This window comes from Macrobrachium nipponense, chromosome 22 (assembly GCF_015104395.2).
Source record: "Macrobrachium nipponense isolate FS-2020 chromosome 22, ASM1510439v2, whole genome shotgun sequence".
Lineage (NCBI taxonomy): Eukaryota > Metazoa > Arthropoda > Malacostraca > Decapoda > Palaemonidae > Macrobrachium > Macrobrachium nipponense.
Genome location: NC_087213.1, coordinates 67,142,400 through 67,156,589, shown reverse-complemented (window position 1 = coordinate 67,156,589; position 14,190 = coordinate 67,142,400). Strand labels below are relative to the sequence as shown.

Genomic DNA, 14,190 nt, shown 5'->3' with positions numbered 1-14,190 from the left:
AAATACCAATACCAGGAGTGACGTCACCACGGTCGCAGCCAATGAAAACCCGGCTCCAGGTGACGCAACACACCTGAGAAGATCAACGCGCCTCGAGAATTTCCGACGCCTGGCCGCCAGCCAATGAAAAGTCGTGCACCCTCCGGGTCCTACAGGAGCATCCGTGAGTGCCCGCACGACCATGATATATAGCGAAGGACTCACCACTAAGATTCAGTCCTCCAGCAACCATCGCTGTGACCATGCCCTGGCAGATCTGGGCGAAACGTCAGAGAGAGAGAGAGAGAGAGAGAGAGAGAGAGAGAGAGAGAGAGAGAGAGAGAGAGAGAGAGAGAGAAACTTGTAGTAGTAATATATGTATATAGCAGTAATAAAGACAATCCAATATGACTACACTGGATTTGACGATCCCCTTTGGCACGTTGCTTGCCAGTTTCAGCAACATTGAGAAATCCTTAATAAGGAAAATAGAGAAGACTCTATACAAAATTAATGGAGCTGATGCAGCAATCCTTTTCAACAAGACAAGTCTACCTTTAGTTACAATGTATGAGTGTAAACTATCGAACACTGAGCATGGGGTAATATCTACGTATCCTCATTCTCAAACTGTGGTTGTGGTTGCGGATGTTACTTTCAATGCTAATGTAGATGTTGAGAAATTGTCAATGCAGATATGGTTTCGGATTTATAAAAAATGTGGATAATCCAAGGAGGCGGATATCCGATACATCTCTAGGATCTACCTACTGAAGCTGTCTTACCAGGTGAGGAACAACAAGCATTGTATCAGTACTAGCAATTTGATATAAGCAGTCCCCAGCTTACAACGTTCCGAGGTTACGACGCTTTTCCATTATATTCATCAGAAATTATTTCCAGGTTTACTATGTTTCTTCCAGAGTTAAGACACTTACAACGCTAATCTGGCTGAAGAAATATGACTGAAAAGGCAGAATAATCAAAATTTGAAGTTTTTTTTTTAATGAAAAATGCAATAAAAATGCAGTTTACGTAGTTTTTAATACACCCAAGCATTAAAAGTAAGGTTTTCATAGGATTTTTTATGATTTTCGACGATGTTCCAGGTTATGATGCGTCTCAAGAATGGAACACCCGTCATGAACTGGGGACTGCATGTATTCTCTAACTCATTATTATCAATAGTAAGGTTTGGGAATAGAAAGAGTCCATGTTTCCCACGTCCAGTGCAATGTGGGATTCAGCAATATACATACAATAGACCTCGCATATTAGCGAGGGATGGGTACCAGACTTCCCCCCCCCCCCTCCCCCCACTTGCAAATATGTAGCTAAAATCCGCAAATACTGAAAACCCCTCTGAAAATGCTTAAAACTGCCTACATATTTTGATAATTAAAACACAAAAGAAAACCCTCTAAAAATGCTTATACCCAAGTATTTTAATAGTTTTATCACAAAAAGTGCATTTAGTCACAAGAATTATATGACAATAAAGTAATTTGCAAATATTTCTCAGTGAAAAATACTGTGAATAGATGAATTTTCCGCAAATGGGTTAATGTGGTCCATAGAAAAATCCGCAAATAGGCGAGTCTGCGAATAGTGGGGATTGACTGTAATTACTAAGTTATAAAGATGACATTTTTATGATGAAATAAAGATTTATTTATACTCACTAAGGAATTATGAATCAAAGCCCTCCCTCCTCCCCTCATATGGACATAAGGCAGAAAGCAATTGATGACTCTCAGCTGGGTTGTTCTTTCCTTACCCTGAAAGTGGGCGGGGCCAATTAACCTACACAAACTAGCATTACTGTGAATTTCAAAACTAAGCTGCCAGTGAGTGAAACTTTAGAAATATAATTACTTGGTAAGTATAAATAAAACTATTAAAAACAGAATTTAATTTTACCCAATTTGCATCATATTTTAGGAGCAGTCCATACAGTATTTTGTTACTATCACAGATTCTCAAAATGATTCTCAAAATGATGCTGCTAAATTTTTATTCTAACCCTTGTTACAGTATTCTGCTATGCATACTTTGGGGTTATGGTTAACAGCAGGAAAACAATAGAATTTGTACAGGTATAGTACAACCATGAATCATTAAGAAGTGATCTGCCTTCAGAAAAATTTTCCATGGTGTTAGGCTCTTTTTGGTTAGTCCCCCTGAAAAGTGAAATGATTGAAAATGTGTACAGTAGTTAATTTTACATACTAGCCAACTTAAAACTATTTAGATTAGAAGGTAGCTTACATAAATATCCTGTAAAATGATGTGTGTTCCTGGGATATACTTATTGTATAAAATAAATTGTAGGTTTAAGCTGGATAGGTCCTTTGTTTAGAGTAGAAAATCATGATAAAGTATGTACAGTAATTCCCTCCTTGTAAATGGTAGCTATAATGTAGAAAGTCATGCTTGTTTCTGTTCCTGATCAAGTGGTTTAATTCTTATCGGATTAAATCTTATCAGATGCACAGTTTCTAAGATCCCATTCTAGAAGACACAACCTTATCCCTCTTGTCACTGCACTTCAGGGTACATGTGAATGGTGTGGTGCCAGCGGTCCCAGCTTATGGTTGTGTTTATATTCAGGATGCATGAGAGTGGGGTGCGGGGAGGCCCACCAAGACCACTCAGCTTTCCATAACAACCAGTTTCCATCTCATTGCATCACTTTAAATCTCTCTAACTTGAGAGCTTGGTGCTACATGTGTGAAATGGAGGTAAGTTGCAAATAGTGCAGAAGTTCTCCAGTGTGTTACAATTTTTTCTCAAGTTTCTGAAAATGAACTTATTTGTCTTCCTTAAGCTTTTAGTATTTTTTATGGATGTTATCTTGCTTTTTTTCTTGCTTTACTTCCTGCTTTTTATGCCGTTGCCTTTTCATCATAACATGAGACAAGAACTTTAATACAATATACGTAAAATGTTTGATCCATAAGTTATTGTAATTACACATTCTATTTTGTTCTATGTATACATACAGATATTAGATTTATTTGAAAATTCATGTCCATTAGGTGACTTAGTGGAATTGTGTAATAGGGAGTGCATGAAGTACAGTGGTCCCCCTATATTTGCGGGGGATGGGTACCAGATCCCCCCGTGAATAGTAGTTAGAACCCGAGAATAGTTGGAACCCCTATAAAAATGCTTAAAACCTCTAATTTTGGTAGTTAAAACTCAAGAAAAACCCACAAAAATTTTTTATACTTGGTTTTTTCAATAGTTTTATCACAAAAAGTGCATTTTATGATGCAATTGATAAAAAAAACTAGGAAATTGTGGATATTTCTCATAGAAAAATACCGCATATAGGCGAATTTTCCACGAATATTGCTGGGAAATGTTCCAGAGAGAAATCCGCTAATGTGTGAGCCCGCGAATCTGGAGAACGCAAATACGGGGGTTCCACTGTACGTACTTATATTTGTAGTAATGAGTGTGTTCTTCATGATTGCAAACTCAAGTATATATTACATACCCAGTTTTATTTTCATAAAATAGTGAGCTTGCCCTTTTAGAAATGTCAGCCTGTAAAATGTGTCATTCAAAAAAGGAAATGAATTTTTGTCACATCAATACCCATTACGTACATACTTTACAATAGCCTAATTTCAGTAGGAGTAATATCCAAAAATGTCCCAGAAAAAGATTCCTCCTTTTAACCTGTTTTTAACGTACTGTCAAGAAATGGTAATACTTATAGGGTTAAAACTGGTAATTTTCAATTTAGTATGAGTCAGTTGGAACGTTTATTGGTAGGAGGTTGTTAAGTTTTATTAATGCTTGTATATGAAAAGCTGAATTTATTTCAACACAAACTAATTAAACTGGCACCTCAAGACTTAACCTGTCAGATTGAGTTACTTCACTCATCAGATTATGTTACTTATTGGATACATGCAAGTCCATAAAAATGTAGCTTATATTGTATTTAAGGAATACGTACAGTGGACCCCCCTTATTTGTGTTTTCGACATTCACAGACTAACATATTTGCAGATTTCTCTATGGACCATATCGACCCATTATTTGTGGGAAATTTTTATATTTGCAATATTTTTTATGAGAAAGCATTTTTAGTAGATTTTATTAGTTAAAACTAACAAAATAGGCAGTTTTAAACATTTAACTTACCTGGTAGTTATATATAAATATCTTAAGTCCCTGTGACGTCATGGCAGAATTCAAAACTCGCGGCAATCGCCGATTGGGTAGTCAGGTGTACCACCTGTGCGCCCTCCATCCAGGTACCTGGAACCATTCCAACTATTCCTCAGATCTTCCCTGCCGCCGTTTCGGCTAACATCGTGGAATTTTACTCGCTTTCGCCCGTGTTTTTCGCAATTGATTTGGGGAAGTACACTTTGGCTTTGGCTTTCGCTTGTTGTTGGGTGTATGTAGATCATCTTGATAATGATAATGAATCATAATGAATGATGATGATAAGAGAATGTTTACATTATTGTACCTCTTGCTTATTCTTGATCTCTTTCGCATTTTCCAAACATGGCTGACTCTGCTTCGAGTGTAAGAATGTGAGTGAGAGCATGTAATTCTTGGTTTGTTAAACCTCAATAGATTCTCGTTAATATTATATAAATTGAGAAGCAAGAGTGATCATTTGCATGATACAAGGAGAAAATGACTGGATAGATATTATTGCTATGTGCGAAATCTTGAAAATAATATCAGGAGAGCGAAGAGTATTATGTCTCGCTCTTCTAGAAATAGTCAGGGAATTAACAATTCTCTTTCCCTTGCTAGTGATCCTATTGACCCTGCTTTCATAGTAATAATTTCTATTCCCCCTACTGATATAAGTGTTGGTCCAACTTTATAGGACATGATAGCGACCATTCAAGCCTTTGGTAAAGGTATAATCCCCTGTGGAAACAGGGAGAAATCGTGGTCGAATGTGAGAGATTTTAGAATCACAAGTTACATTGTTAAAATCAGTGCAAGTGCAAGTGCAGTGGAGGGTGCGACCGCTCGGACCTGTCGTGCTCCTAGTCCGAGACCTCTTCCAAGCTCACCAACCCCTGTGAGAAAGAATGTTGACCGACGAAGGGAGGCGAGAGGCTTTAGCTACCGAGCGGCCATCCCCTCGAGCGTACCTGTTGACGATCCCCAGGACGTTCACCCTCGCCATAGGAAAGGCGAGGTAAAAATTATTATGTTTTTTCGATTGATGCGGCTCGGATCTATCGTACTCCTGGTCCTAGACCTCTTCCAAGCTTACCAGCCCCTGTGAGAAGGAAAGTCGACCGACGAAGGGAGACGAGAGATTTTAGCTCCCGAGCAGCCGTCCCCAGGACACTCATACTCGCCATTGGATAGGCGAAGTTAAAGTATTTTCTTCGTCGTCTGACGATGCAGTACCCAGACGGGGGTGGCTTTAAGCTTCGAAATCTAGATCCTTTATAAGAAGGAGATCATGAGTGACGCAAAGCGTCAAGAACTGCCATCTTACTGCTTTTGGTTCCCCCACCAAAAGCAGTAAGATGTCGCACAGGCGGCCATCTGCTTCGGTGGCAGACGGAAAGACGTTGGTCACGGTTGGTCCTTTTGTTGAAAGCAGTAAGATGTCGCACAGGCGGCCATCTGTTTCGGTAAAGGACAGACAGATGTCAGACGCTTTTATGCCCTCTGTACTTTCTCCTCTTCCTTCTTCGCTTTGGTCTTCGTCTACGGATGATTCATTGTTTGATGTAGATAGATACTCCGTATCTGTATATTCAGCATATAGAGAAAAAACTATCTTCATACATGAAGATCTGCCAGATGGCTCGACATGACGCCCAGCGTCAAGTACATAAGCATAGTGACGACGGACGTCAAAGAACCGAACGTCAAGATGATCATGCCGTCAAACGTCAAGTGCTTGAACGTCAAAGTCATATACATCATGACGTCGGTCTCCGACATGACGCCAAGCGTCAAGAGTTGGAGTGTCAAGAGACGCTGAGCGTGAAGAGGATCATGGCGCCGAGCGTCAAGAAAATTATGACGCCAAGAGTCAAGAGTTACAGTGTCAAGATCATAAACATAATGACGCCGAACACCAAAGAGATGAGCGTCAAGAGGATCATGACGCTAAGCGTCAAGATCCTAAACGTCAGGATCATGGTGCTGAGCGTCAAGATCCTAAGCGTCAAGATCATAAACATGATGAAGGATCATATACAGCACGATCCCTGACACTAAAGATCCCAACATCAAGGGGATCATGGCTTTGTCCGAGTAGATCTTGAACGTCAGGATCATAAACAGCATGATCCCGGGCACTTGAGCGTCAGGATCATAAACATCAAGACGCTGTACACCAAGTATCCATGGGTGTCAGGATCATATACAACCGCCAAGGGGATCATGGATCCGACCTTCTAGATCTTGAACATCTGGATCATAAATGATTGTCAGGATCATAACATCATGACGCTGGACACCAAAGATCCATGGGTGTCAGGATCATATACAAACGTCAAGAAGATCATAGAGCAAAGCGTCAATAGCTTGACTGTCAGGATCATATACATCATGACGCCAGATGTCAGCAAGATGTCGCTACTTATATTTGATTACATTCAGGAGAAAGGAAACTTGATAACGTCCTTTCTCCTGTGAGGACCTTAGAGCCTGTTTCAGATGAAGAGCATTCAAAGGAACAACATGCTTCATCAGATTTGAAAAGACTTGTAAAGGGCTGTAATGAGATTTTCCAGAGAGCTTTATTCCAGCTACTCCTCATTCCCCTCCTTCAGAGTTTACGCTTGGGAAAATCGTTCTAATATGACAAACTTTTCAAAGAGGGGTTTTGTCTCCCTCTTCCAAGAGAACTCTAAAGGTGATGGATAACTGGAGGCAAACGAAGAAAGAGCAAATTAAGACAGTTGTCTTGTTTTCCACCAGCAAAGTTAGCATCCAGCTCGACTGTATAGTATGAGATGAGAGAAGCTCTTGGCCTTGGAATTCTTTCTTCGACCCAAGGGGACTTCTCGAGTGTGGCGGATTCTTTTCGTCGAACAGCTATGAACAGAACCAAAGTGCTTTAGTCGACTTCAGAATTAGATCAACTCGTCAGAGAAGTGTTCAGAGCTTTCGAGTTTTAACTTTTTGGGAACGTAGAGCGTCAAGGTTTTCCCACCTAGACGACAGACGTCAATATTCTGAGCAACAGGACGTATGGACTCCAGGATGCCAGGCGTCAAGATGCTGGACGCCAAGACGCTAGGCGTCAAGAAACTAAAAGTCAGGAAGCCGATCGTCAGATTCTCGACGACAGAGCTCCAAAAGTCAAACTGGACACCAGGACGCCAGGCATCAAGAGGCTGGACGCCAAGACGCCGGACGTTCCAGTATTTGAACAGCAGGATGCCAAATGTCATGAATTATTTTTTCCTTACTTATGAGGTCATACTCATTCATCGGGCCTGTTTTATGCGCCTCTTTCAGGACAAAAGTTAGTGAATGAGGTCTCCTCTGCCTTAACCCAGAAGGCCACGCAGGACTTAATATCGAGAATTCTCAATAATTGTTTTTACGATAATCGGTAACCTCGCAGAGTGCTCGAATTCCTGGGATTTCTAGCATTTGCAAGAATATCTACTACTGGAGTAAGAATATCTCTCAGTAGATGACCAACCCTGGAATACACAAGAACGAACCCGAACATCCAGTTTAGATTGAACTTTTGTCTTTGGGGTTTTTCAATGTTTTCATGGTGTAGATTTCCAATCCGTATTTTCATTTCTCGAAGGGAAAAGAATTAGGATGGAGGTCGTTTGTACGGAAGCCTACAAATATACGACGGATATTACCCTCGAGACATAATTCTGTTAAGCAGTTGCATCGTCCAGGGGGCAGTCGCATACCGTAGTTAATTCTACGGTTTGTGACCGAGACGACTTGGGTCTTAATAGAACTGCAACTCGGGACTGTCTATCTTCCCAGGAGTTACCAGCTTCGATTTTAAAATACTATGGTATGGTCACGACAAAACCACCTCAGTTTTTTGTATTTACTGAAATCCGTTTCGTTTAAATATAATTGCTCGAGCATAATAGATTCCTTTTTTTTTTTAACGCTCGATTATTCTACCTGAACGCATTCCTTAGAGGAATGAATTACCTGGCAACTCAGGATAGCAAGTGAGCAAGAACTGAGTAGAACGAGACTACAGAAAGGCAACCCAGTACCAGCTGGTTCTCCGAGACGCACTGTTTTATTATGTCTCTCTCCCCTACAATGATTGACTACTGAACCTGTTCTCTGTACAACAATATCAGACTTAAGTCTCTATTTAACGGGGATTCTCGCATACATGTATGACATCTTCGGCATCCCCTTGGATATTGCGAGAATTTTCAACAGATATATATAATCTGGACTTTTTCATCTTGACGTTTACCGCACAGTAACAGAAGTCTTTACTACTCTCCTGTTGTATCGCATTGCGATAATGCAGAATGTCTCTTCAGACTTCTGAGTTTGTCTGCAAATTATCTCGTATTCGATAGGGTGCAATTGTTCGTTGTTCACCCTGAATTGACAGATATATACGGAAGACATCGCCTTCTCCCCGAACTGCCAGCTCTATTTCCAATTGATCAGCCCATGAGAAGTAGTACTTCCCTATATTTCCATTACTGGAAACTGCCCCGCTTACATTGCAACTACAACCCCTCACCTTACAGCAATGAAATCGCTGTTAGCGTTTTCAGTCCTTTGTAAGCGGAGGTATGGAACCTTGAGAATCCTTCTCTCGATTCGGCTGTAAAGACGTAGGTTGCATTCACTCTTCACCTTCGTCTTCAATGAAACATAGTGTTGTTTGCTTCTTAGCTGAGATTCATCTACTAGGGGAATGTCTTGCCATAAAGGACCTCGGTCTCTAAAGGGCAATTGACTTGGCCCTATTGGGCACATGACTTAAGAGAATCATCACTTCGTTAAGGGATTCACTACCTCACTGTCCAGCACCAGTGACAAACAAATAGGTAATTTGTATTGTCTCTTGGCAAAACCTTTTTAAAAGACAAAAAATCACGTGACTTGCTCGGATGCTTGGACTCTACGCCACCGAACGCAGTCAATAAACAGATCTCAGAGCGCCCTAGTCAGTTACGATCTACGCTGTAGACTTAGTAGGTTGTTCCAGATCAATCATTACTTCATCCTAATAGATTGTCCCAGCAACCATACCATGGACATCAGCCATGGAGTGTCGCTGTCCTATCCATTGCCGAGAAGAAGAATCTTCGCTGCAAGGGGATAGGACAATAAGAGACTCTTCGCTGCAGACTGTAAGACAAGTCGTAACATTTCGACCTCGACCATTAAGCGATATATAAACATGTTCGGAGAGGTCTTCATTGACAGGAACTTAGACGTGTCTGAATATAAAGATCTCCAAGACCTTCATAGACCCTTCGACACGACTAAAGAAAGACTACAGTCCCCTCCAGCATAGAATCTGGACGTAGTCCTGAAGTTTTTCATGAGTGATAGGTTCAAATCTTTACAGGAAACATCAATTAAGGACCTCACCGTATAAAACTCTCTTCTTAGTTGGTCGAGCTACAACGAAAAGAGTCAGTGAAATCCATGCCTTCAGCAAAGCTGTAGGGTTCAGACAGGGCAATGCTATCTGCTCTCTACAGCTGGAATTTCTAGCGAAGAACGAACGCCCTTCTCTGCCCTGGCCCAAATCGTTCGAGATTCCAAACCTGTCGGAGCTCACAGGTAAGGAATTAGAGAGAGTTCTTTGTCAGGTAAGGGCCCTGAAGTATTACCTGAAAAGAACGAAGCAATTATGTGCCAATTCAGAGGGGCTTGAGTGTTTTGTCAGAAAGCCCTCTCTGCAAATGTCAAAGAATGCGCTTCCCTTTTTTCATTAAGAACCTTATAAAGGAAGCTCATTCAGAATATAGTGAGGCGGATCTCAAACTGTTGTAGGTCAAAGCACATAAAGTTAGAACAGTGACAACATCTGTAGCTTTCAGACAGATCAGGTCTTTACAGAGTATAATGGACTCTACTTTCTGCAGAAGTAAGTCAGTGTTTGCCTCACACTATTTGAAACGTGCAGACTCTTTACGAAGACTGTTGCACTTTGGGACCATTTGTAACAGCGAAAGCAGTAGTGGGAGGAGGAGCTACCCCTACAATCCCATAACCTAATACCTTTTTCCTTCCTTGGAACTGTTGAATTTTTATGATTGTTTGTGGAGACTGGACGCAGGCTTCCACACCATTGATTTTCAGTCAGGTGGTCATTTTGTTCCTTGGTAGCGCCCGGAACAAAGGCATTAGATGAGGTCCTGTCACATAGAGGTTATGCACCGGTTGACAGCTCCTTGAGGTCTTCAGTCCCCTGGGTGGATCGCTGGATCTCTTAAGGAAAGCAGACATAATGAGGCACAAGATTATTAAAGTCAGCTTCCTTAAACAGGTACAAACCCATAAGTTTGTTTATTAACTCTTATGTCAATTCCAACGATGTTGGCTGTCTCTGACCCTCCACCAAAGGTGTCAATCAGCTATATATATATATAACTACCTGGTAAGTTAAATGTTTAAAAATGATATTTCTGGGCTCAGTTCGTGTCGCTGCGTGAAATATCCTTTAGTTTATTATTTCTAAGGTAAATGAGCTAACAAATACCAGAGAAAAAACAAATCAAAGAAGATGTCAGTATAACTGACTCGCTCACCCAAAATAAAAGAAGGGTGTCGGTAAGGTAACTGGGGCGAGTGAGACCACTACCACGAACTTCTTGCCATTTAGAATTCTCCTATATCAAAATTCCCAAACGAGAGAGCCGATCCACAGGTCGAGGCGGCAACTACTACCACTACACCCCACGCCACGCCAACCACCGCGCCTCTGGTGGCCATCCTTTCAGTTAGCGGACTTAAAACCACACGTGTTTTCTTTCGCTCTGTGAATTGTGGATTTATCTTTTTCCCTTCTTCGTGATGGAATGTGCAGCGATTGCAGCAGCTAAGTTAAGTGTCCTGTAAAGGTTTGGATTTAGTTTCGTTCCATCCAGGTGCTTGTATTTGCCATTTTTTAGGTATAAATACGGGTTCCCGGTCTGGAGCATGGCGGCATTGTCCAGCCTCATGTTCGGTTAGGTTCTCGGTCCCCCATACCTGGAACCTTTCCTTTTCATTTATTCATGTGTGACTCTAGTCCTATTATTCATTTTATACAGTGTTGCTTTTTACATCGTTTTAGGGGATGTAGCCTACCCCTGGTGTTAGTTCATGCATGCATGTCTCTCTACCTAACGTAGGCATTCGAGTGTTTCCTTGTCCAGACCCTAGTCATTGCTCTCCTTATCGGCTTAGGCTAGCTCTGAGTGATAGACTTTCTTCCGAGTCAGTCGTGCACTCCTGGACGTCCTTTCTCTTTCACTCATTGTTTTTCCCCTACTTTCTTTTATCGATGTATAGTTATATTTTGGTTAGCCTAGGGCGTCTAGCCTTGTAGCCTGGGTCTCGGTGGTCCTTTGGTCCACGTTAGTTACAGTTTTGTTGCATCCTCTCTTATCAGTTTTGTTGCATCATGCATTGTGGCACCATCCTGGTCAGTTTGGTTGCATTAGACCCTTGGCTTTCCGATCCAGTCGGTTGTGTTGTGTTATCGTACCTTGGTCCACTCGTGATCGCGGTACGGCTAGACGCCCGCCCCAGTCGCTTCCCCCCCTCCTCCTGTCGCCATAGAGTAGGAGGGAGGGATGTCTGTTCTCGCTCGCTCCATCCGGGCCTGGCTCCCTCTCTCCCTACGCGGAGGGAGTAGGGGAGTCTGGACAGACTGTTAGGCTGGGAGTGACCGTGTTCTCCCTCGTGCTCTGTGGTGCCTCGGTGTGGCGAGGGTTGGGGGGTTGGCCTCCCCCCTCCCTGGTTGCTCCGGCGTCCCGCGGTGTACACGGGAACTGATTTCTTCCCTCCTCGCTTCCCCCCCCCCCCCCCCTCCCTGTGACGGCGGGCCTCTGCCTCGTCTTCCCCGGCGTCCCATCGGTTACGGGAGGGGGCGTGGTAGGCTCCGCCAACCAACGGAGTGGATATGTTTTCAGTTGGTCCTTAGCTTTCCATCGTTCCTTCGTCTCCGGCGTGTGCCCCTTTGGGCATTCTTCCGGCAGCGTTGGACAGCGCCGCGCTTCGGAGTCGTCCTCTGATTTTATTTTAGTTAAGCTTAAGTTAGTTTAAGTATTTTATCTTAAGCTTGGGTCCCTCCCCTGCCCTTTGTTGGAAATTTCTTTTATAGTTATATGCCATATATCTATATATTTACCTCTGGTTTACGAAATTTCCTCCTCCGGCTTACACCGGAGTTATTGTATCACCTATTTATCTCATAAGGTTCTCAGGGGAGGGATTATGCCCGAATTTTCATTAATCTCCGGCATGCGGCGGAGTACTAGAGTAGCCCTGTGAGTGTAATCTTGATACTCATGTATCTTTCCACTTACAGGTTACCAACTGCCAGCATCCCGGCTGTAACGCCGTGTTGCAGGACCCCTGCGGGCACGAGGTCTGCAGGACTCATGCTCCCTGCTCCACCAGCCATGCGGATCTGCAGGTCTGGTTTCATGAAGCTTGTTCCATCTGTTACGAGCTTGTGAGTCAGTTTTTGGATGGGGTAAGTACTTTACTCATCAGCACATTCATACAATATGAGTTCTGATATATGTTTAAGGTTAAGTTCTCCTTAGTATAGTGGTAACTTTATGCAATAGAAGTTCTGATATATTGCTAAACTTAAGCTTAATTTAGTCTAATGGTTAGGGTTCACCTTTAGCCTTAAGTTCTAATAATCGCCCTCTCCTTCAGGCTGCCGCAGTCAGGGAGACCGCTCTCGCAACCCTGAGAGCTTGGGTCGGGCGGATTCGGGAAAAACGCCGCTAAAGGACAGCCCTACATCTTGGAGAAAAGGCTGGCTGTCCTGTTGTTTCCCTACTGAGGCAGCCTCCATGATCGCGACTATTCAACGTCAGGTGGAGCAATGCATGAAGGAAGGACCAGGCCAGGATATCTCGGCGGAAGTCGCCACGTTAGACATTAATGTAGAGCCTATGGTAGGTGTGGATGACTTGTTGGTTGAGGTAGGTATGTTGAATGCTCAAGGGCTTCCCTTGGGCGTTCCTGGATCTTCTTCTCCTGTCCCTTCTTCTTCTTCCTTCCAGGGCTTTACGGGGGTGGAGCTCCCGTATAGTGCACCCGACGCCTCTGTGGTCCCCAAGGTGAAGGGCCACAGGGCACAGAAAACCCTAAGTAAGACGTCGTCGTCTAAAAAGACTTCTTCGTCGTCTTCAACTCATAAGTCTCCGGCTTCTCACCCCGGAGCAGAGAAAGTGAAAACATCCACTTCTTCGGGGGGACCTCATCTGCTTCTGCGCCAGTAAGTGGCTTTGATCCTGCTGCATTTTCCGCCGGAATGATGCAGCAGGTAGGAGATCTAGTAGGTTCTTTAAGATCTAGTATGGAGCAGATGTTTACCCAGCTGTCGGACAGGATGTCCACGCAAGAGAACCTCCTGTCGGGCTTCAATCAAGCTCCACAAGCTGCTACTCCAGCAGCTAGTGCCAGTCTCCTTCAGCTCCCTCCATATGAGTCCCTCCCGCCATTCTCCATGAGTAACCCTTGGAGAGTAGCGTCTTTCTCCCCTTTCCAAGATGGTCTCATCTCCATCCCGGAGTGTGGAACTCGAAGGATTGAAGACTTCGAGTTCTACCCTGAAAATTTGCAGCCTCCTTTCATTGGCTACGCCAGGCTGACGGAGTCGGCATTGAATAGGGAGGACAAGATCCTGAAGGAGACAGTTCTCTATTCTAGGGACCAGGCACAGAGGGAATGGCTCCGCTGTCTCGAAGAATGGGACTGCATTAACACCAGGCTTCAAGCCTTTAAGAGCCCATTCACAATCTTCACGACGGAAGAGGAAGCGCCACTTCCTTTCCTGACGAAGATTGCTAGCGTCACCATTCAAGCAGGCTTAAAAGGGGATCCTTTGCCGCAGTTGAGGGAGGCAGATCCCACATCTCCTTTGTTCCCTTCGTTTGGCGATATGTGGGAGGACTTGCCAGCCACCTTCACAGTGGGAAAGTTTAAACCGGACTGCGCTATGGATCAGTTCGGTGAAAAACTCCCAAAACTTCAGGACAACCTCATCCAAACAGAATT

General features: G+C 43.2%; 2 protein-coding genes across 6 annotated transcripts in view; one reads left to right on the top strand and one right to left on the bottom strand.

The window, feature by feature from the left end:
- The window catches only part of LOC135198771 (sushi, von Willebrand factor type A, EGF and pentraxin domain-containing protein 1-like), an 810,178-nt gene that overhangs the window by 157,257 nt on the left and 638,731 nt on the right, over positions 1-14,190 (bottom strand). The window lies entirely within an intron of this gene.
- LOC135198846 (ubiquitin carboxyl-terminal hydrolase 20-like) overlaps positions 2,460-14,190 on the top strand; it is a gene marked incomplete at its 5' end in the record, with an annotated part of 136,553 nt that continues 124,822 nt past the window's right edge. Inside the window, one exon of the mRNA XM_064226817.1 lies at positions 2,460-2,720. Within this exon, the coding sequence (XP_064082887.1) occupies positions 2,460-2,720 (261 nt within the window). The remainder of the gene's footprint in view (positions 2,721-14,190) is intronic.